The 22,994-nt window shown below is 39.0% G+C and overlaps 3 protein-coding genes across 3 annotated transcripts; 1 reads left to right on the forward strand and 2 right to left on the reverse strand.

Moving 5' to 3' along the window:
- The first annotated feature begins 4,022 nt into the window (after positions 1 to 4,022).
- Positions 4,023 to 10,134, forward strand: fkbp10b (FKBP prolyl isomerase 10b). Its single transcript, XM_062442317.1, has 10 exons — positions 4,023 to 4,379; positions 4,672 to 4,817; positions 5,741 to 5,930; positions 6,185 to 6,330; positions 6,729 to 6,918; positions 7,110 to 7,255; positions 7,563 to 7,752; positions 7,834 to 7,976; positions 8,400 to 8,563; positions 9,652 to 10,134. The coding sequence occupies exons 1-10, from the start codon at positions 4,183 to 4,185 to the stop codon at positions 9,844 to 9,846; spliced, it is 1,707 nt and encodes a 568-aa protein (XP_062298301.1). The 5' UTR covers positions 4,023 to 4,182; the 3' UTR covers positions 9,847 to 10,134.
- A 149-nt stretch (positions 10,135 to 10,283) lies between these two features.
- On the reverse strand, positions 10,284 to 16,395 carry LOC134003193 (7-methylguanosine phosphate-specific 5'-nucleotidase-like). Its single transcript, XM_062442318.1, has 10 exons — positions 16,255 to 16,395; positions 15,181 to 15,255; positions 14,438 to 14,536; positions 14,071 to 14,140; positions 13,609 to 13,655; positions 13,254 to 13,339; positions 12,882 to 12,971; positions 12,405 to 12,567; positions 11,703 to 11,903; positions 10,284 to 11,616 (listed from the first exon to the last, which is right to left on the reverse strand). Exons 1-10 carry the CDS (start codon positions 16,255 to 16,257, stop codon positions 11,497 to 11,499), a joined length of 954 nt encoding a protein of 317 aa, XP_062298302.1. The 5' UTR covers positions 16,258 to 16,395; the 3' UTR covers positions 10,284 to 11,496.
- Positions 16,396 to 18,806: 2,411 nt separating this feature from the next.
- On the reverse strand, positions 18,807 to 22,440 carry klhl11 (kelch-like family member 11). Its single transcript, XM_062442888.1, has 2 exons — positions 21,878 to 22,440; positions 18,807 to 20,497 (listed from the first exon to the last, which is right to left on the reverse strand). Exons 1-2 carry the CDS (start codon positions 22,438 to 22,440, stop codon positions 18,913 to 18,915), a joined length of 2,148 nt encoding a protein of 715 aa, XP_062298872.1. The 3' UTR covers positions 18,807 to 18,912.
- Between the last annotated feature and the right edge of the window lie 554 nt (positions 22,441 to 22,994).

Raw genomic sequence — 22,994 nt, forward strand, 5'->3', positions numbered from 1 at the left:
GTGTGCCGACATTCGAGTACTTTGTACTTTTACTGCAGCCAAGCTGGATAGACAGCGTTGCACCGAATGTTTTACCCCACTGTATGATACGTCATGTCATCCACATACAAAACAATATGCATACGAGTATGCTGAACATGGGTGCTGTTGTACATAGTGTATCATAAGGTTGACTCATTTCGACAGCAGTGACTCACTGCCGCTCTGAGTGGAAGCACAAAGTCTGGAGAGGAAGACTCTTCCTGCAACCCAGCCAACAAGCTTTAAACTGCTCGTCTTGTGAGATTTAATTAGCGAGGGGGAATTTAAATCTGTCTGATTTGTACGTTTTACGGAAGTTGGAGCTCATTTGGATTTCCGGCATTGCTGCTGGATGCATGCTTGGATCATTTGAGCTGTAGAGAAGATGTTTGACTGGATGTTTTGTACATGCCTCTGAGAGATTTTCAAGTTTCAAACTGCAAAATTAGGACTTAGATTTTCTCAGATTTACTGGCTTTGATGTGTCAAGTTTAGCTGACATAGTCATACTGTAGAAATTGAAATAAAAATTGATCTCTGACAAGCTCCGGACAATTAAATTCTGACTGAACAGATTCGTGTATCAAGCAATAAATACGTACATGTAAAAAAATAAAATTGGAAAGTTTATTTCTAGAGTGTGATCAGGGTAAAAAGAATAAAATCAATCTTAAATTCGCTCCTTTAAAGAAACAGTCCTGCAGCTTTAGTATGCTTCACTCTCACTTTATCCTCTCTCGACTTCTGAAAGTCTTATATCAGGTTCAGAGGATTATACTCCTGTGGTTACAAATATTATGTGAAAAAGTTTATTTCACTAATGACAATAAGGAACTGCAGGTGCCAGAAGAGGTAATCCAAGTTACACTGCCACTCAACCAACAGTAGCATTAAAGGAATATGTTGGCATTATGAGTTGTTACTTTCAGGCACACAAACCTGTCTTGTGAAGGTTAATAAACGAACTTAATGACATTCCTGATTTGAAACAAAATAAATGCAGGTAGAGATTGTTTTTTGGAGGCAAGATGTCTAACTTTACACTACCAGTGAATTTGTCAACATGTCAATGTATCCCTTTAATTGTACTTGAACTCTTCACTCCGTATACACTGTATAAAAGCTAATACTCAAGGACAGACTTGGCTGAAAGCTCAGGTCACCACTGTTTGTGATCAATCGTCATCGTTGGACTCATCGAAAGATTTTGGCACCATTCACATATGCAGGTCAACATTGTTTAGTCGTACAGGAAGATAACCAGTATTAGCTTTCAATGTAAATACTCATATTAATGTATATTAAAGTACATATTAAAACATATCTGAACAAAGACTGTCTTCCATCCGTGTGTTAAGCATTTTGCCGCCTCATACCAGTTAAGAGTTTTGTGTTTATTGTCTATTCCAAAAGAACAAAGTCTTTACTTTCTTTGGAGTATAAGTGACTCATTTTACTGTCTAGTAGCAGCTTTACTGTGTGCATGAAAAACATTTGATGTCTTTATGAGAAGCTCAACATTTACTGTTGAATAAACAACACAGTTTTTTTATTTATAACATCTGCTGTTAAAATAATTTCCAAGTGACCCCACTGCAATTTGCTGTTAGAAATCCTGATACATTTTTTCCAATTAATAAATACTTACATAAACCAATTAAGTTTTCCTGAACTGTTAACACTCACTGTAACTTTTGCAGCGTTTATTGCACTGAAGTTAAAATTTTCATTTAACTCTTACATACTGTTCACATTCAGCTATTTCACAGTATGAACTCATATTTAGTCTTTATACATAAATTCAGAAGCACAAATCTAATGGTCCAACATGTTACATAACACTGGAGAACATAACTCTTTCAACCAGTGATACTACATTTTAATGAACAGTATTTTTGAATGGTGGTTTTTGACAATTTTTGAATAAATATGAGTCAAACACAAAAATGTACAAATTTGTTTTCTAGAAAGTGTAAATGTTTACGTTTTTGTATAATCTGGGTAACATAAGGATTAGTCATCACATTTCTGGCTTAAAGGAATTTTTTAAGGTGTTTTGCTACACATGTGACAGTGATGGGTTAACCGTTTGTAGTTCTTCTTAGTAATCTGGAAGATTTGTCAATGTTTGTAAATATTTGCTTAAAGTCCTAGAGGAATGGAAGCAGATCTGCGTCTTGTGTATCTCACATGCAGAAACATTTATATGTTAACCAGAACAATTTGATGATCTCCAAAGACGGAAAACAGAGATTTTGTGTATGTAGGTAGCAACTTAGTTTTTACTTAATTTTACAGCTTCAATGATTTTAGTATATAACCAACCTCACTTGGCATGCTTAATACAAGTGTCAGATACACGCCTCTCCATTAAAATAGAGAACACCAACATTTCATAAAACATATATACTTTTGGATGCAGTAAACCCCTAAAATGTTGAGTTGTCTCAACAATACAGCTTAACAAAGGACTAAGTGTTGCATAGAAATGACACATGGTCCTGTACTTATTTAGCCACTGCAGAAACTGTAGTGTTAGGGGCTCAAGCTATACAACTGAATAATGTGGAGGCACAAGATTTAATAAAAACAACATTAAAAGATCATTTCAAGACTTTCTTTATACTCATATTTACAAAACACTTAAGAAGGCCTCTCTATGTTCATATTAGGTTGGGTGGGTTACTTACAGTAACATGTTACTATATTTGTTGAATGAGTGAGGTGGTGGAGAATATCTCAGACACTCGACAGTCAACAAGTTGTATTGTTTGCAGTGGTTTAGGCTACTTGCTTCAAAAGTCACCAAAAGCAGCAGGCTGAGCTCTGGTTCATTGCTCGGTCAGCTGAAGACCACAGCAAGCCAGCCAGTTTAACCCTTTCTGTAATCTGAAATGTGTGTTGTGTGAAATGTTGACCCTCAGGGCCACCTTGACATTCCTGTCTAAATACCAGATGAATAAATATAACTAAACAGAGAAACCTTTGATTTTAGATAGTCTGTTAGAGGGTTTATCATTGCCGCTTTTGCGCACTATGCGCACTATGGCTCACTCAGGCGGCATTTCCACTGCTTAATTTATTTTCACTACGTTACAAAATAATGAGTCTGTGGTGTAAAATGTGACTGTATGGAAAATGTTTGGAAGCTTTTCCAGAAGTTGCGTTTATGTGGTCAATTATTTGGTAAAAGTTGAGGGGAAAAATTACTCTCAATTTATTTAAAATTCAGTGTGTGTAGTAGTTTGCCGTGATGATGGTTGCTCTATATTAAATCAATCTTACAGGACCGAGTAGGCTATTATAAGAAAAAGTGAAGTCATCGCCACTCTTATGTAATTTGAGATTTGCTGATGACGAGAAGGAAGCGATAGAAGATAAATGCTACACGAAAACTTGACGGCTTTGTGAATGAATGCGAAAAACTTTAATGTAAAAGCTGAAACTGTTGGGGTTCTCGATACTTTACGGCTCTGGGAAGTTGACCCAAAGAGAGGCGGGTCTCCTGCAGCTGCGTACAGCTGTGCTGAGGAGTCAAGCCACCTGAAGTAGAGGCGGCTTAGCCTTCAATATAAAAACAGACAATTTAGACTCCTCTTCAAAGTGTGTGTGTGTGGGTGGGAGAGGGGTGGGGGTCAAGTATCCGGTAACATGAACCAAACAGACAAGACCTCACAGTGCAGAAAGTTATATAGCTCATCCAAAGATATTAGGAGTAACATTTGAGTTAAACCATCACCCACTTCATAAAAGATCTGGATGGAATCATTTTAGTTTTACAAAAAAAGAAGAAAAAAAATCTACAGATGCTCAATTTTGTGACGCAAAAAACCCCTGCAAGCTGTTCCAATTTTATTATGGTTTTCTTTTCCCTTGTAGCGGAAGTAGAGTATCTAGTTGTTATAGATGTCTTGACAGAGGCTCTTCCACCCCCCACCCCCTGCTCCCACATTCCTGCCCCGTGGTAAAACTCTGCACAGCAGCCTGGAGATTGTCCACGTTTACAGCATTTAGACACCGTTACCCTGCGCCACATCCGCAGCCTCCCTCCGCGTAAAGCACGCACAGGGCCGCACGACTCTGCTTTTTACATCGTTATTGCTGTATTGTATTTCGTTTTTAAACCCCTTTAAGTTATTTGACCTAATTCTGTAAACAAAAATGTTTTGCTGCTGCATTGTCGTGTTCCTCCTCACTGCTTGGTCTTCCGTGGAGTGCAATCCCAGTCCAGTGTTGGGAGATGTAGTCGTGGACAGATACTTCATCCCCAAAGTTTGTGTCAGAGAAGTAAAAGCTGGAGATCAGATTCGCTATCATTACAACGCCACTTTTGTCGATGGAAAAGTATTTGATTCAAGGTGAGTTGATTCGCGTTATTTCTGGAAAATCCCACTGGATTTTTTTTAGCTTTGGCTCATTGCTGTTAAAGTTAAATAAGGCCATTCATCTTTGAGCAGCAGTGTCATCTAATAAATGTGAAGAAGATGAAATGATGATGATCTGCATGTCAGAAAAAGTTTGCAATAGTCTGTTAAATCTCTGCATGTGTGCTCTGCAGCTGCATTCCTCCTGATTCAGCTTTACAACATCTGTGTAAACACTAACAAACTTGTGATATTTCCTTTGTCAACCTTTTGGTTTATTTCACAGCCACCAGCGAGGAGGCCCGACGGTCGCTACGATTGGGGAGGGGCGGCTCATCGCTGGAGTTGACAAAGGTCTGCAGGGCATGTGTGTCAATGAGCGAAGAAAAATCACCATCCCGCCTCAGCTGGCCCACGGAAGCACCGGTGCAGGTAGATGAACAAACATGTCATAGGCCTATAGTCAATTTGCTCTGTACAAGTGGACGGTCTGTGTTGTGCAGAAGATTATAAAGCAGACTGTTAAGGACCAGGCTGCTCTAGTTTTGCAAACACAACCGATAATCCAGAGGGATTTAAGTTTGGCATGTGTTTATTGGAAAACTGTGTATGTTGTATGTTTGCCAGGCTGGTTTACCAACTATCCTGAAGGTATCAGGCTGCCTGTGTGTCAATCACTTAGATTACAAATTTGTTTGGTATTAAAAACTGAAAAGGATAGGGCCATAAAGCAGCTAGAGCATTTTTACTCAATCTGAGTGGGGCCTCCTCTTTCAGATTAGTTGCTCTCACACCATAATTAGATAAAAGAAATAAACTAAAATTACAGTTTTGTTATGTCTTGCGTTTTTCTTGTGAATTGCTGCATATTATCTCTTCCACAGACCTCTAAAACGATTCAACTAAGACATTCTTTGATTTCTTTGGTCGCAACTCAAGACATAAAACTGTAACAGAGGGTGCCAGTGTCAAAATCTTGTATACACCTTTAATATTGGAGTTGAAACTAATTATCTGAAACAAAAAAACATTGTACATAATAAAATTATCACATGCTAAAAGATATAAAGTAAAACAGGACAATCACAGTATTATAGCTAGCATTTCTGGGATGCAACAAAGGCTCCTAGCTCATTTTTCACTCCAGCAGATAAATGATAATGAAAATAATCTTCAGGACATAAGATGAATAGAATAGAAAGTCTTTATTGTCATTGTACAAAGCACAACGAAATTGAAATTTAAGGTGATTTCATGTGAGCTGTCAAGTTTAGAAAACTCTGTTATAGTGATAGTTATTCTAAATAGAGTTTACCCTGTAAGACCATCTGACATGAAGCTGACTGCGTTTACAGGTGATGTGATTCCTCCAGACACCACGCTGGTGTTTGACATCCATCTGTTGGATCTATGGAACAAAGCTGATCTGGTCGTCACTAAAATAGTCACCACTCCCAAAGACTGCAAACGCTCTGTCATGCGCACTGACTTTGTGCGTTACCATTTCAACGGCACACTCCTCGATGGCACCGCATTCGACTCCAGGTGAACTTTTGTCAATGTTAAATATTTACAGGATGCTTTAAACGAAATGGGATGTAAAGAGTTTAGGTGATTTTGGTCTTAAAATGATTATACTTTTATGTTTCATACAAACCAATTGATTTACAGATGACGTTTTTGTTTGAAGAAACCCTGTCCGAATGACAGCTCTTGTGTGTGTGTTGTGTTTTTCATCCAGGTTTGTTGTCTGTGTGAAGTTTTGTGTTTTACTTTGCGCTTGTATGAGCCCTACTTAGCTACACCAAGAAGCAGACCCATGACTCCTTGGTGGGTGAGGGTTGGCTGATCAAGGGTATGGATGAGGGCCTTCTGGGCATGTGTGTCGGAGAGATCAGAAATATCCTCATCCCACCCTTCAAAGGCTACGGAGAAAAGGGATCCGGTAAGTATCAGTACAAATGGTTGGAATAGAAGAATGTGGATGCTCTAGTGGATTTGGTGGTCCTGTTTTCCTGTTTCCATTTGGGGAATCACAGGTTATAGAGCAGAATAGAAGACAATGAATCAACAGTCAAATCCCTTGTCAATAAAATCCATATACATATCACAGAACATACTCCTTTTCTTTATAACACTTGAGGCAGAAATAATTTACAAAAAAACAAAAAACAGTAATTGATAGTTTACTCGATCCCTAGCTTAAATTAGTTAAAAAAAAAAAAGAGCTTAATGAAATTCAACATCACCAGAATGAAAGTCATATCTTCATCAAACAACTTTTCTTTGATGTAAATGTTGGTTGATGCAAAGTTTTAAAATTATCCACCTTCGGTCCACCAGGTACAGAGATTCCCTCCCAGGCAACTCTAGTATTCGATGTCCTGTTGGTGGACATTCACAACCCGAAAGATAACATCACAGTGGATAACCAGGTGGTGCCCGAGTCTTGCACACGCAAGTCTGTGTCTGGGGATTACATGCGCTACCACTACAACGGCAGCTTCCTGAACGGCATCACCTTCGACACCAGGTGAGCTCAAGTCTGAGTATGAATATGAGTTGTCAGTTACTTTGCAGCAATTTTGGGGCATTTACGTGTAGAGATAGTTTCCTATTTGTCATTGTTTAGCTGATAGTACATGCCCCAATACATGAAAAATTAACTTCTATTAAAACAGAACTATTTACACATTTAACCATACTTGTCTTTTTCTGAGACAGCTACAAGAGGAACAGCACATACAACACCTACATTGGGATGGGCTACATAATTTCAGGTATGGACCAGGCCCTGCAGGGAGTCTGCATTGGGGAGAGGAGGAGGGTCATCATCCCTCCACACCTGGCGTATGGAGAGAACGGGGCAGGTAGATAAACTTTTCCTGCAGCTTGCTGTACACACTCCACATCAAAGCAACTATCACAAACTAATGTTCTTTGTTACAAATATAATAACTGCTACATCTGCACTGACCCAAAGCAAAGGTATTAAAAGCAGTTTAAGCTCGTAAAAGAGCATTTTGTTTCTTTATTTTTGATTAATTTTGTAAAAGTGAAACTTGAAAACACAGGAGGTTAGAGACTGGGAGCAGGTGACACTGTGAAATCTAGAGGCATCTGAATATAAACTATTTCCCAACATGACAATGAAGTAATTTCATTTGGTCTGTCCAGGTGATGTCATCCCCCCTTCGGCTGTGCTCGTCTTTGACATCCACGTCATTGACTTCCACAACCCCAACGACACCGTGGGCATCCAGATCATCCACAAACCCGAGGTGTGTAACGAGACAACTGCGGAGAACGACCTCGTCCATTATCACTACAACTGCACCCTGGTGGATGGCACACGCCTCTTCTCCTCGTGAGTAACTTAAAACTTTTTTTTTTAACAGTGACGTTTTGATTTTAAAAACAAAGTTTTGATAAATGACTTTGTCCTTAGACATGACTATGAGAACCACCAGGAGGCAGTGCTGGGATCAGACAAGGTGATTGACGGGCTGGACTTGGGCTTGCGGGGAATGTGTGCGGGAGAGAGGAGGGTGGTAACGGTGCCGCCTCACCTGGGCCACGGAGAAAAAGGAGGTGAGCCACAAGATGATTTGATTATTGCTAATTTTTGCTTGTTTGATGTTAATGTGTACTTTTAGATCAGACTTCAGTCTTCTTTCCATGTGGTGGCACAACATCATTACAATATCAGTGCTTTCTATGGACTGAATGAGTCACAGTTTATGTTGAACCGACAGGCTTCTTAAAATCATGAGCTACACTTCTGAATTTAATTAATTCGATTTTTTAAGTTAACAAATTTCAAACTGAAAACAGTAATTCACCAGAGTGCTTGATTAAGTCAAAGCAGATTTTAGAAATGAAGTTATGAAACCTAACCTTTTCCAATACAAAATTTAGGAGCAATCTATTTGTTACATACACACTTTCCACTAGATATTATATAAAAGGTAAACCCAAAGGTAACTAGTGTCTTTCTTGCTTTCTGTCCGTCAGCCTCTGGTGTACCAAGCAGTGCTGTGTTGGTGTTTGAACTTGAAATGATAAGCTTTGAGAGGGGCGTGCCACCAGGCTATCTGTTTGTGTGGCTGGAGGAAAGCCCCGCCGACTTGTTTGAAGCCCTGGACACAAACAAGAACGCAGAGGTTCCCCAGGAGGAGGTAAGTTACTCCTGACAGTATGACAATCATTTCACATGCAAATAACAGCACTGAAAAGTTTTTGTTTGTATATCAGCAGTAAGTAGCAATCACTGCGGGTCTTTCCTCCTGCTTCTTAAGCAGTTTTATTTTCTTACTTCCACATGTTGACTCGGTAATGCATGTTTTATGGCACTGAAGTAGATTCACATCCATTATGTTTTTCCAGGCGGGTTGGAACTTTCACCAACAAAACACATCCAGATACAAATGGTTGTATCCAGCATTTTCATGACCAAGTTTATATCAAATTAATGTCATTTACATAGAATGGATAAATACAAAAATAGTAAAAAAAAGACATGCAGGGCTGAGATTTGTTGAGTCTGTCCTGTTCTCCATTGTTTTGCTGATGAGAAAAATGGGACAAACTAAAATAAAACTTGTTTTTTCTTTAATTGGCTCACTGAAGAGTAAAAATCATAATAAAACCTAACATAAATTGTTATAGCCAAAAATTAACCCCACTGGGGATTTTAAAATTATTTTCTCTGGCGCCATCTGGTGTTAATCATTAGAATAATTTACAAAAAGATGCTATGATGCAATGAAAACGTGACACATCCTGAAGTGCAACCACACAAAGTGTTTTCACTTTATGTTACGTGATCAGAACTAGTTTTTAGTTTTTTTTGGACCTGATAGGAACGTACCATGTTATCTGTCTTATTGGTCCACATCACATAGCTTTTACAGGTCTCATCAGCTGGCAGGGACTTTAAATAATGTCTACGTACATTTAGACGTTTTTCATTATGGTGACAAAAACTGTGAATGTGAGATCCAATCTTAGATTTCTGGCATTAGGAGTAGTGCAGTAGCTGACAATTAATTGATCTTGTGAATGATAGTTATGTATTTGGCTCTCGCTGACTTTCTTCCCATATTGACCCCATCATTCCAATAACACAACAGATGAGATAAAAGTGAGGAGAGTGTGGGAATAGTGTTGTATAAATAGGTAAAGGATGTCAAGTACCAACCAGACAGCACTCTGATCTCATCACACTGTTATTGTCATTCATTCATTCTTCTTTGACCCATTTCAGTTTGGGGAGTTCATCAAGCTGCAGGTGGCAGAGGGCAAAGGTCGTATTAAGCCTGGACTGACCATAGATCAAATCATCACCGACATGTTCAACAACCAGGACCGAAATGATGACGGAGTCATCACGGCCAATGAACTCAAACTGAAGGTAGATGAGGACAAGGAACGGGAAGATGCGAGGCACGAGGAGTTGTGATGAGGACGAAGCACCTTCAAAACCAAAACACCTTAATAAAAACAACACACACACACACACGAGAGACTTTCCCCACACAGCGTTGTTTAATATTTTCTATACCGTGCTGGACAGTCTTATGAAATGACAAGAAAATAGTGCAAAGATTTTTTTTGTTTGTGTACTTGTGTTGTTTGAACGTTTGTGTTTAAAAGTTGTATTTCAGAAAACCAAACAAGCACCTTCATTTGTCCCTGAAAGTCATATGAATTAAAATGTTTGTAAGAAAAATAAAATGTTTTCTACCACTTGTGTCTCAGCAGCAGAGTCTTTAAAACTGCAGTATCAGTAGTAGAAATGAGTAACAGATTTTTTAAAAAGTAATTTACTTCATGTAGCTACAACTGAAAAGCTTAACCTGCTGTGTGTCTGCATTTGTACTGAAAAATATTGTTAATATTTGTGAGAAAAATATTAGTATCATTAATATTGATGCATCTCTAATAGAAACAGGTCATCTATCCATTAATGACCACCTGAAAGTCTTAAGACTGTTGCAAGAAATTATTAGTAGCCTTCAGAAACAGTTAAAATGTAAGTTAAAGGGAGAGTTTCTCATGCAATGTATGTGATATTTCTGTTGCAGATATGGGTTGTTAATTATATTTCTACCACAGCTTCCTTCTTTTTACCATAAAGTATCTTAACACATTTTCATAAATGTTAACTATACCTTTAACCTGTAGTAAAGTGCAACAAAGTAAATGACAAGTTTTTACTAATAGCAGCCACCATGTTTCAGCTGAAAGACACAACAATTGGGGTTACTGTGTTTGTCTCCACTGTTGCATGTCAAAAGTAACAACTCAGTCAATAACTAATACAGTAGTTTAAAAACTGTTATCATCGTAGTCAAGTTAGCGGCACCCTCCAAGTAACATGATGATCTGTGTGCACAGTATGTAGACTGGAGTATGAAGAAATTGCAGAGAAAACAGAGGTTAGAGTACAGTACATCAAAAAACACACCATGACAGTATGAAATGTTTTTTACATCTTCATACATGAGCTCAAAGTAAAAGATATTTAAAACCAGCTCATCCTCATACAGTAAAACAAAAAAAAAGATTTATATGAGAAATATGCCGTTTAACTGTACATACTGACATATTTGTAAGAGATCACTGAGTTGTTGATTTGTTTCCAGAGTGAGTTTACTTTGAGCTGAGGCCAAAGGATTATAAATATTCCCTCACTGAAGTTAAACTGGCATATTGCCATTTTAATGCTACTGTTTCCCATTGAGAAATCGCAGGGATTTCCTCAAACAAAGGAGGTAAAACAAACAAACAGAGAGATTCTTCCAAAGTACATTACAACTAGATGACCTCATTTAGATCTTTTGAAACTCTGGACTGTGGTAGGATAGCTTTCATGCTCAGCAAATACAAGTCAAGAGTCAAAGACAAAGAGAGAGTACAAATAAAGACTTCAGAGTAAAGAGTGTGTGATTTGCACCATTAATCGCTCCTGAGGACACGGGTGAAAAGGTCCAGTCTTGAGGTCTGTTTGAGGTAAGTGATTGTCCAGCTTGCAACACTGTAAATGGAGTGAATGAGTTTGTCTTTATGTGTTAGGACTGAGTCGTGTCCATGTTTCTTCATGCACTTCTTACTTGTTGCGTCCCAATGAGGTAATGCATCTGAGGATGCCGTTTGGAACGTCCATCGTCTCGTCCTTCACCAGTACGATATCAAAAGAGTTGATGTACGACTCTTTCCTCTCTTCCACCTGCGGGGAAAAAAACACACAGACAGTGACAATCACATTCTTATAACTGACTACGCTGATACAAGAAATCCTCCCTGGGGTCTGACCTGGTCGTTGAGGAAGCCGATGGTCAGGATGTTTTCAGGCTTTGACACCCCGTCAGCCATCGTCAGGTCTCCCAAAGAGTCTCCCAGCAACAGCACGTTGGGCCGACCCTGCAGCTCTGTGAGGCAAGCTGCATGTGACAGAGCCCCCTCCCGCTTGTTGAAGGTATGGATCAGTTGGCCTTTGAAGGCTCGCAGGACCCCCTTTTTCAACAAGAGGAAACACTCAACTCTCAAACCTCGACTGAAACTGAGGAGTAAAATCAGGCTGATCCTTGTAGTGGATGTAATGACTTTCTTTAACATATCTTGACTTAGCAGGAAATGCTAAGATCAACAGAACAACAAAGATCAAAAAGAGACATCCTGATAATAATATTGGTAAATACTCCACCAGTAATACTGCTTGCTTTTATTAGCTTCAAATTAGCTTAATTTGTCTGGTAATCTCTTATTCTGTTCCTGTTTTCCAGGCTTTGAAATCAAAGGATGATAAAAAAAAAGTTTTAGTAGAATTGTTATTTATTGACAACCCTGTCGAACCTCCATTGATATTATATATAGCTATGAGGCAAGAGGAATGTTGCTTATTGCCCGTTAAAAACAAATTTAGTATTTTTTTATTTTGATCATTTCCTTCTGAAAGGTAGGTGGAAGATCTTTTCTATATTTCATACATCATGAGTCGGGTGGGGTCAAACTCACGGTGTGATCAAAGTCCATGTAGTTGGAGATGACGTGCACATTAGGATGGAAGACATCGTTTTGTCGAATCACTTCCTCCAGGACGTCTCCAACACCGGCCGAGAAGATCAACAGAGGGACCTGGAGCTCTGCCAGACGGTCAAAAAACACGTTGTGGCCCTCCCTGAAGAAAAAAAACACACCTCTCATTAGACACATGAACCAACAACTATCTTTGCCATCTTTGTTTTTTTTAGTAAAGTAGAAGCACATAAAAATGCAATAGTATAACAAATAGATTTGTATAAACTGTGTGTTTAAGCGACTGTTCTGTAACCAGTCAGAGCCGGAGTCAATGCTGCATGACTTAATACAGTGTTTTTGTGTTTTTGTTGCAGAGCATATTACTATAATGGGTCATTACATCTGTAGATGTTTTTGACAAATACATTTCTCTCAGTGGATTCTTCGTTAACTGGGAATTTGAGCTGTGTGTACCTGAGCATAGCGCTGGATTCCTTAACAGCCTGAGCTAGCATGTCCTTCCTGATCCTCTGCTCAATGAGGAGTTCATGTACTTTAGTCCACCTGTGGAGAGCAACACCTGACAAATTAAAACATTTCAACCAGGATTGCTTATAATTTCCCTCCCTGTCAGTGCCATCATGATGTAGAGCTTACAATTCAAATTACTCAAAAAACATTAAGCAAGTCATCATGTCTTGAGTTATGAGACAAACTGCAGTTAATTCAGTCTGTTCTGAGTGGGTTAAATTTTTAAAAGCCAGTCATGGATTCAATTTATTCACATTAAAACAGGGAGGACTTATTATTATTATTTTAACAGTGATGCTTTTATCAGTTTCTTACCATTCGACCATAAGAGGCAGCTTTTCTTCAACAGCCCGACCAGCATCAATCTCTATGGGATAGTAGGTGTTCAACAGCTCCCTCATCTACAATGAACCAACAAAAGAGAATTTACAATAAATTATTTTATTGGCCTATTGGAATATGTGATTTTTCTTTTTTTGTTATGTGTATGATTCAATGATGTTGACTGTAAGGACGTTGCTAACTACAGAACTGTGTTTGGAGATAGATACTTTGTGATGTAGTGATGCAGAGCCCAAGAAAAATGTCCCTGAGGGGAAAATAAAGTATATCATATCTTATCAAACAATGATATCTACTAAAGTTTAACTGTATGCTAATTAGCGTTTACATTTCTGGTGCAATCTTCATTAATCAACAACCGGTTATCCAGGATGTCTGGAGAAAAGCAGGTTTAAACCAGTTTTAGAGCAGCAAACACAGTGAAAGTAACAAATAATGATGAAAATGTCTAATGTAAACAAATACAAATTGAGTCAGTTCATAAAGCATTTGGATCTAATTATGCATATGATTTTCCTTAAAATTGGATTTAATTTGTGTCATAATAATTCAACAAAATCTCCCAAGCTACCAACAAAGAAAACATGAAATTGAAAGTGAAAAGAAAGCAAAAAAATTACCTAAAAGGCAAATGTTTTCCTCTAATTTTCTTTTCTATTTGTGTTTGTTTGTTTTGGTTTGATTCTTGGGTGATTTTATTCAATTATTATGACACACTTAATCCAAGACCATCAGAAGACTACTTGGCCACGCTCATGGTCTGTCAGCGCTCTGTGGCCTGTGTGCTTACTGTGGGTGGTGGGCACTCTCTTGCCGTTGTGGGCGAATCTGGTCAGCGTCATGTCGAAGTCGGAGATAACCTGAAGAAAGGGGATTATTTAGAACCAAATAGTAGAACAATCTATCAATCAGCAAACAATACATTTTCTTTTGGTCAAACTCTGAAGGCAAGGTTGATTTTTGCATTTATGTTTTCTTTCACAAAGGCTCACAACTCTCAGTTATTACTGAACCAGGACTTATGAACAAAAGCCACATGGGACTGAAAAGCAGACTGTGTCATCCATCTCTTCAGACTTAAACAAGCACCTTATGATTAAGGTATTGTTTTGTATTTGACTCAGGATATATTCTCAATCCTCAGTGACTTCACTCACATGCAGGCTGCCTGCGCCCGCTCGCTGCATGGAATAGATCGTCTCTTCCACTCTGCTGCGCTCCCTCATCAGCACCGAGCATTTGGCCAGCTCTGGGATCTGAACAGAAAAGAGTTCAGCCTCATAATGCAAACTCATCCAGACACAGGAAAATGAAAAGAGAGAGAGAGAGAGAGAGAGAGAGAGAGAGAGAGAGAGAGAGAGAGAGAGAGAGAGAGAGAGAGAGAGAGAGAGAGAGAGAGAGAGAGAGAGAGAGAGAGAGAGAGAGGGAGAGAGAGAGAGAGAGAGATGAGGGTGGGGCAAAAGCAAACCCCAGGGAGCCCTTATACTAGATATATGTTACACACTTGCATATAAGTAAATATCCGGTTCATCAAACAGTTTGTGAAAGTTTTTGAAATAACAATTTTTTTCATACAAAATGTGGACAGGGCTCTAGATCCTTTAATCAGGCATCATATTTCCTTTGCGTGTGTGTGTTTAAATACACTTTAATTACCTCACACATGCTCATACACTTTCAAATCAAAATGATGCTACAGCATGTAAAGTTTATGAAATGATTCTTGCATTATCTTTTCTCAAAAAACACTTTTTTTTCTTATACTTTATTGCAAGAGTTAATTTCAAGTAGATCTATAATTGCTTATACTTGTAGCATTCTTCCAATGTTTACATAACTCATTTAGTGAATACAGAAAAAATTCATAATCACATTTTAAAAAATGTATTGATTTACTCACCTCGGTTTTGGTCAGCTGGTGCCAGATTGCCAGCACACTCCGCACAGGTGTGTAGATCCAGGGAATATGGTATATCTGGATGTAAAGAAAACTCAGTGCTCTGATTTGAAGGTATGTCATTTTGCAAGATGTTTTCTTGGAGGCAAACACAGTATGTCAATCAAGATATTTACAGACAATACACAGAATATCTAGAGACATATATTCTCATAACAAAACAAAAACTACATTACAAGTTACATTAGAGGACTACAATGGACATAGATTATATTCTAATTTAACTGTGTTATCCTTGAAATTTTAAATTAATATCTATTTGTGGCAGTGTATGATATTTTTATACAGTGTGCAATCTAATGCAATCCAATACAGCTATGCCATTAATTTTACATTAACAAAGCTTAAACATGTTCAGTTTGTCAGAAATGTGATATTTCTACTTTGTATTTATTACTGAGGTCGTAGTGGGTGCTGGTGGCGTACTAGAGTGTTCCTAACATTTTGCTCCCCTCATGTGTGTTAATGGAGTGGACAAAATATTAGAAACAGCGTTTAATGTAAGTCAAGCTCTTTATTGTCATTGTACGAAATTACTTTTGTGACAACCCCAGAGGTTCACTTAAAATCCAATAAAAATAAATAAATAAATAAATACTCTTATTAAGAATAAAGCTAAACAGCAGAATAATCATACATAAATTCACAATATGGCAATGATGCCAGGCCAGGTAATGCACTCCAGTACACAACAACATAAACATAAAGAAGAATTATCACCTCTCTGGCAATGTCAACAAAAACTGGACATGTATAAGCTTGGTAAAGTAAACTTTATGGCAGTGGTGATTACATTAGTTTACACAGGTGTTCCTGAAGTGGCCGCTCAGTGTATTTGTATTGAATGTCAAATGCATCAACTCAATGTAACATTGAGAGTCTTTAAGTAAGTGTACAGTAAGTCAGCTGGCCATGCATTAAATGTTGTTTGTTTACAGACAGGCATAAATGTAAATAAACATTTCTAAAAATAAATATCGACCTATTAATTACGTAACAGCTGACAGTTTAACTTACCATCTTCAGACGCGACGTATAACCTGCTTTTCAGTCCAGCCGCTAAAAGCACATTATGTTAATTAACAAGCTGTGTGTATTTCTTTAAAAAAAAGGAATTAATTAATATTTGTATAGTTTTTTGTCGGCAGCTGATTTGAATGGTTTGTTTACATTATCTTTGGTTGTTGCACTTTCAGCCTTCCCCCGCCTCCGTGTACTAATCGTAAGTAGTTCCGGCGTATATTTGTTCCTACTTCACTGAGGCCGTTTGCGTTTCTATATCTGTGTTTTTCGTTGTTTAACAATCTCATAACATGTATAAATTTACTGGTATTGAACGTATCCTCAAATCTGAATTGTTACATGCATAACATACAATTGCTATAAGTAATTGGTTAGAAGTTATTGGTGTTGTTCTACCTAAGGTGTAAACGTAATTACTGCACACATTATTGCTTTGCAGGGATACGTTGTGTATAATTTCACATTATTTTGGACTTTTGCACAAAGAAGTGAAGTGTTCTGTGTGGTATTTGTTGGTTTATTTACTGAGCTTCTTGCTTATGTTAAATTCTATTAATTATTATTAATTTTTTTTTCTGTTTTGACAAAAAGCTGACAGTATTTGATTTCAGATAGATAAATAAAAAGATAGATTGCATCTTTCTTCAGCAATGACAACAGACGGATTTCATTGAAATACGTTACATTTATTGCAAATGTCACACAATGCATACTTGCAGCTCTTGCATATACAAATGCAGTGACACCGTATGTCACAAAGTAGATGTGGCTGCATGAAATCTGTGTATATAGCACTGGCAAATGATACATTCTCAAAAATAAACTCTCCAACTGGGCTTTTTTACATGTAAGACAAAAATCAGTACTTGTGACCCAATAAGTGGATCCTGCTGATGTCACTGACAGCTCTGCTGAAATCAGCAGCAACCCTCTGCTTATGTGCTTCTGATTAATGTGTAACCTCAACATAGAATTGATCAATTGATTTGTATTCATATTCATTCAAACGAGCTTGGCTGAGAATATTACAGGCACTAGCAATTTCAACAGCAATGGAAAATACACTGTGAAGCTGGTCCACACAACACTGTATAGAGTCAAACGAGACAAACAAACAACACTGTACAATTTCTTTCAGGGCTGGAAATCCAATCAAATCATACACCGGGCAAAAACAAACAAACAATAAAAAAAGAAACAAATACAGATTCTGATTTAATTTGTTTGATATTTGTTTCACTACTTAGCCATAAAGGGGAGGTCCCAATAATACTATATACTATGTAACACTATAAATATAACTCAAGTAAGGAAAGAAAGAGCATTTTTTGCCAAAACTGACTTGTCACCTTTATAAAAAAGCAAAAAACAGAAAGAGGTATTTGGTCTATCCTTCAACCTTTGAAGCTATTAAAACACCTGGGAAATTAAAGAGGGCAATTCCTGACTGTAATAAATAGCAAATAAATAAATCACACATATTCATACACATTGATTGGAATGGCAAAAAGTATTAAAGTATCTGAAAGTTTTAGTCCACATATCTTAATACATCATTGTATGAAACAGGCTCATGAGAAACATACTCACTGGTAGTCACACTTTTCCCAAATATGTGCTTTGCTCAATACTTAAATCTCACTGCAAAAACTCTGATAAGTGATTGTCTTTTTCAGGTGGCACACACGACATACACATAACATGATGAAGAAGATATTTCAATCCCAACAGTGCAACAAAAGGTAAAACCACGGTAGAAACTGAGGTAGAAGACAAATTAGATGCATGTAGCAGAGCAGTAAAATGTTAAAACTTTCTTTTCTCAGCTGGTCGTTACAGTTTGACCACCCTAACTTTCTTTTAAATGACATCATAGTAAATGTGGACATTATAAACTCTGCAAAATGTACATCTCAACACTGAACACAGACAGCGATTCAGTTTTATTTTAAGTTGCACAACAAATTTAAATCTGTTACTTTCAGGTTTATATAAATAGCAAAGCTTACTAGCAATTGAATCAACAATATTTTAACAATGTGTTACAGCAATTGCAGTATAATTCACTAGCAGAATAAAAATAAGGCATAAGCTTATAATGTAAGGCTAAAATGATTATGTAAGACTGATAATTTAGTAGCCTATCTGGCTAATTATTTTTTTACAACACCACTACAGTGTAACTTCCTTGATTAACTGATTAATCATTTGATTAATAAAACATCATAAAATGGTGACAACACCCATCAGTCTTACTCGTCCCTGTGAGACCAAACAACAGTCCATAACTAATTACATTTACAGTAATGTAAAACCAAGAATGGCAACCAATTTTCACATTTGAGAACTTTGAACTAGCAAACATTTGGCATATTTGCTTGAAATTTACTTTAAAAGTTATTAAATTATCAAAATACTTGCAGATTAATCAATTAATCGTAGCTGTGCTAAATCTTTCAGTTTTTTAATTACAGCAAATCTGCCCAAGGTAAACTAATGCAGACATTTCATCTCATTAAAAGGTTAAAAAATGAGACATTGTTTTGTGACAACAAAAAGTTAACATGAACAACCAATAAGAGGTATTTAAATAGCAAATGAAGTGCTAACTAATTGAGTGGAATGTCAAATTCAATTGAACAGCTTCTGATCTCAACATTCGATCTGAGACTGCAGCTGTCTTCGCAGATTGAGAGTGCGGCGATGGAGCTGCTGCATTTGCTGCATGCGGTCACGCTGCCTCGCCAGGTTCTGGGGCATGGGGTAACGCTGGCAGCCGGTGAGATACTGGTACGGGATGCGAACGTGACAGGCTGCGGCTCTGCAGCGTGGCTGGGGCAGAGGTGGTAGCAGCGTCCATCGCTTCCTCTCAGAACTGTAACGGTAGGCTTCCTTGCGATATTGCTTGTCCATGTTGTTGCTGTTCCTCCATCCGCCAATGATGAAGATATCTTCCCCCAGGTAGCAGACAGCAGCACCTTCGATGCTGATTACTTCTGGAGGGAGGCTGTCGAGGATGTCGTCTGAGATGTTGCTGCTTATTTTCTGCTCAGCGGCCTCAGCTGTGACCTTGTAGCTCTTGGGGCAACAGGAAGCCGTGTGGTAGAAGTTTGTGGATGCCACAGCCATTTGAAAAATACAGTAGTTATCAATGAGAGGTAATGATTCCACTTCCTGCCACTTGTGGCTCTCTGTGTCATAGCAATGGGTCACAGTGCTCAGTCCGTCCTCATTGTCTATATCAACCGGGGTCCTAGCAATCACGTACACATAGCGGTCCTCCACGCTCATTGTTTTTACATCTCGTAGTATCTTGGGTGCTGGCTCAAGATTGTGCCATTGGTCCAGCTCAGGCTCATAGAAAGTGACATCTTTGAAGCCTGGGCTGAAGTTGCCATGACCACCGATGCTGTAGAGTACGTCACCGACACATGTGAGGCCAAAGGAGTGCTTGCGGATGGTCAGGCTGCAGACCTGCTCCCAGGTGTTAAGGTTGGGGTCATAGCGCTCCACAGTCTTGGCAAAGCCTGGCTCCATGGACCCTGCTACATAAACATGGCTGTCAGTGACAGTGATGGCGTGTCCGTCAAGGTGGTTGTGAATGTGCGGCAGGTTGACCCAACGGTCCTCCGCAACAAAGTATCCCACACACTCACTCAAGTAGTCCCCACCTTCTGAAACACCACCCACCACCATGATTACATCCATGTTCTGGCCAAAACGTGGCTGAGACGATACCATGTAGGAGGTGCAGAGTTCCAGGTCAGTTGACTTGAGGCTCTCAAAGCAAACAGCATGGACCTCAAGAGCGTCGGACACCAGCTGCAGACAAGCTGCACTGTTCGCCACTAAGGGCTCCTTTCTCACCACCCTTGTTAGGTAAGTAGGAGCCATCTGCTGCAGTCTCAAAAGTCTGAAAAGCTCCTCAAAGTGCTTCCCTTGTTCTTCTGTGCTCTGGTGCACCCATTTTACAACAGCCTCAAACAACTCCTGTTCAGAGTCCACAGTGATTTCTGAGTCTGAGAGCCAGTCTCGCACCAGGTGAAACGGCAGCGTGTAGAACTCTTCGTTGTGGATTATTTTGTGGAAGTTTCTTCGAATCATGTCAGCGGCTCCCTGAGCCAGCTGGTCCAGTGTGTACATGTGGGCCAGGCTGTGCACTGCTACACAGTTGGCCAGGCTCAACTTCTTCATCAGAAACTCTCCGCAGAAGCTCTTGAGCTGCACCAGCAGGAACCTAACAGTGTAAACATGTCAGCATTATCAGAATATTGTTTTCAGTTGGTTAGTACAATGTTAGAGAGGAGGAACTAAGCTATGAAAATATATGGTACAAGAAAATGCAACATCCAGTACACTGAAATATTAGATTTCCTTTACCACCTTGGTAAAAACTAATGTTCTGCAGTCAACTATATAGAAACATGGATCTCAGACAAAAACCAAGACACTGTCTGATTTTATGAATATTGTAAAACAAATGTAGTGACTTGCTTTGTATTTTTGACCTGCAAAAAATGTGCTAATAACCTTTAAATCAGGATTACATGTTCTTACTTGGAGTTAATTATCTCTTCAATGCTTGTTCAAACTTGCCGCCCAACATCATGCACTTTTGGGGTCATGTATGGCAGTTAACTGGAACACTGGGCTGACTTTTGTTACTACTTGAAAATACACCAATCGCCAAAAGTTAAGTTTTATCAAATTGATTAATGTGATCTAATGATAATCAATCACCAATTTTAAAAACAAAAATTCTGAGGATTAGTAAGGGTGTAAGTTCTCCCGCCTATACCGGTGCAAGAAATCTAACCAGAGCAGAGCTGCAACTATTTTGACAATCGATTCATCACTTAGCTCCTTTTGTAGGCAAAAATGCCAAAAATTTGATGGTTTCAGGTTTTCAAATTTGAGAAATTGCAGCTTTACTTGTCTTACATTATGGAAATCTTCATTTGGCAGGACACAAAACTTGCACCAGCCACCAGCCAAATGCTGGTAAATTATACTGGTAGATTTGCTTCAACCGCCAACCAAAAAAGCAATATTAATCTATTGAGTGGCTGGTAAAATTTGAGTATTCACTATTTGGCCGGCGGACATAAAAGTTAATTTGGACTCTGATATTTGGGCTTAAGAATCTTGTTCATCCAATTCTCCTAGTAAATCATGACAGTGAGCCAGCATGCACCCTTAAAATGCGGCAGCTATATTGAATTCAGCCATCATTATAATTCTGTCATTTACACCAGTGCTGTGTTAAATCTCAGTATCAGTATTAGGCCTATTGGTAGACGTGGGCCATCATTTATGCTACCTCACAATGTGGACCACAGTTTTTTCTGTTTATTTGGCCCACATCACATCCTTGCTAAACAGCCTATGTTTATTTTCTTATGATAAAAATGTATAGACTTGTATCTTCATTAAATGGCTGGCTAAACACGCAGTGCCACAGGTGTTTGTTTTAATTTCAAAGTCACACCTGGCGCACTGAGAGCACGGACAAGGTGTGGCTTAATCAGCACTAGACCGACACAGGAGCATTTCTCATTACTTCCGTGTACAAAGCAGAGTGGAGATCAGATGAAATGCACAATAACACAATAATCACCTGTCAGCCAGCTCCAACACTTCGTGCACATTCGCAGCAGTGACCCTGATCTCCCCGGTGTATATGAACTGTATAACACTCTCCACCGTGTCTGGGTCGGGTCCAGTTGCAGAGCTCCACTCTCTGAGCTCCACTCTTCCTGACAGAGCCTCTGAAAACTGCCCCCCCAGCATCAGCGTGAAGTATTGCGATGCTGCGGATAAAACTGAGCGGTGGGCGGATAATGTCTGGACCCTTTCCCCTCCGCACACCCCTCCGTCGCTGGAGGTGAAAACCAGCGTCACGTCGCAGAACAGTCCCGCCTTCCTCTGCTCGTTCTGCCGCCGGGAGAGCTCCAAGGAGTGGCCCGGGCAGGTGAACTCCTCGGCCTCCTCCGGTTCTCCGTCACCTGTCAACGCAGTTTGAGCTCCCCCGCTCCGGCTGCAGTCGTCCGGCCCGCCGGCTGCTGCTGCTGCCATACCGCAGAGGACCAGTCTCCGAGGCAAATGAATGCTCTGAACTATCTTAGGCAGGAACTCATAGGCGTATATAACACACGTAAACAAACACTCAAAAACTGACATGCATGCGCAGCGATCACAGCAAGGCTTGACTGGAAAAACAGGAGCGCTCACTTCCGTCTTTTAAGAAAATCCCAACTCAGTTTTTTTTTTTTTTTTTTTACTGGAGTGTCAATGAGAGGCTTCAGATTCAAGCTAACATCTCTGGTCCCTCAAGAGTGCCATAACCATGACGGACGTACTGCAAAGTCCAAAGTGTTGTGTTGTTTTTAATGTTGTTATAAAGCACAGAAACGTCACTGTTAAAGCGAGATTTAACTTTGTGTAAGGGATGCACCCGTTCCGCGCATGCGTGTTGGTAATTATGTGACTGGTGGTGATGCTGTTGCATCCTGTGAGCTGAATAACTATTTGATTATTTTTTTATGCAACATCACGGCAAGCATAAACACGTTAAGTCCAATAATCATGTTTAAACTTAGTATTTGGCTCACAGTACGTACACCACTGTAATATCGATACTGTATAATGGAAGACATGTTAAGTCATAGTGCATATGCAAAATTTCATTGCCCTTGTGTGGAGTCTTTCAGAGTTGGTATTAATACCACACAAAT

This window comes from Scomber scombrus, chromosome 21 (genome assembly GCF_963691925.1).
Source record: "Scomber scombrus chromosome 21, fScoSco1.1, whole genome shotgun sequence".
NCBI classification, from domain to species: Eukaryota; Metazoa; Chordata; class Actinopteri; order Scombriformes; family Scombridae; genus Scomber; species Scomber scombrus.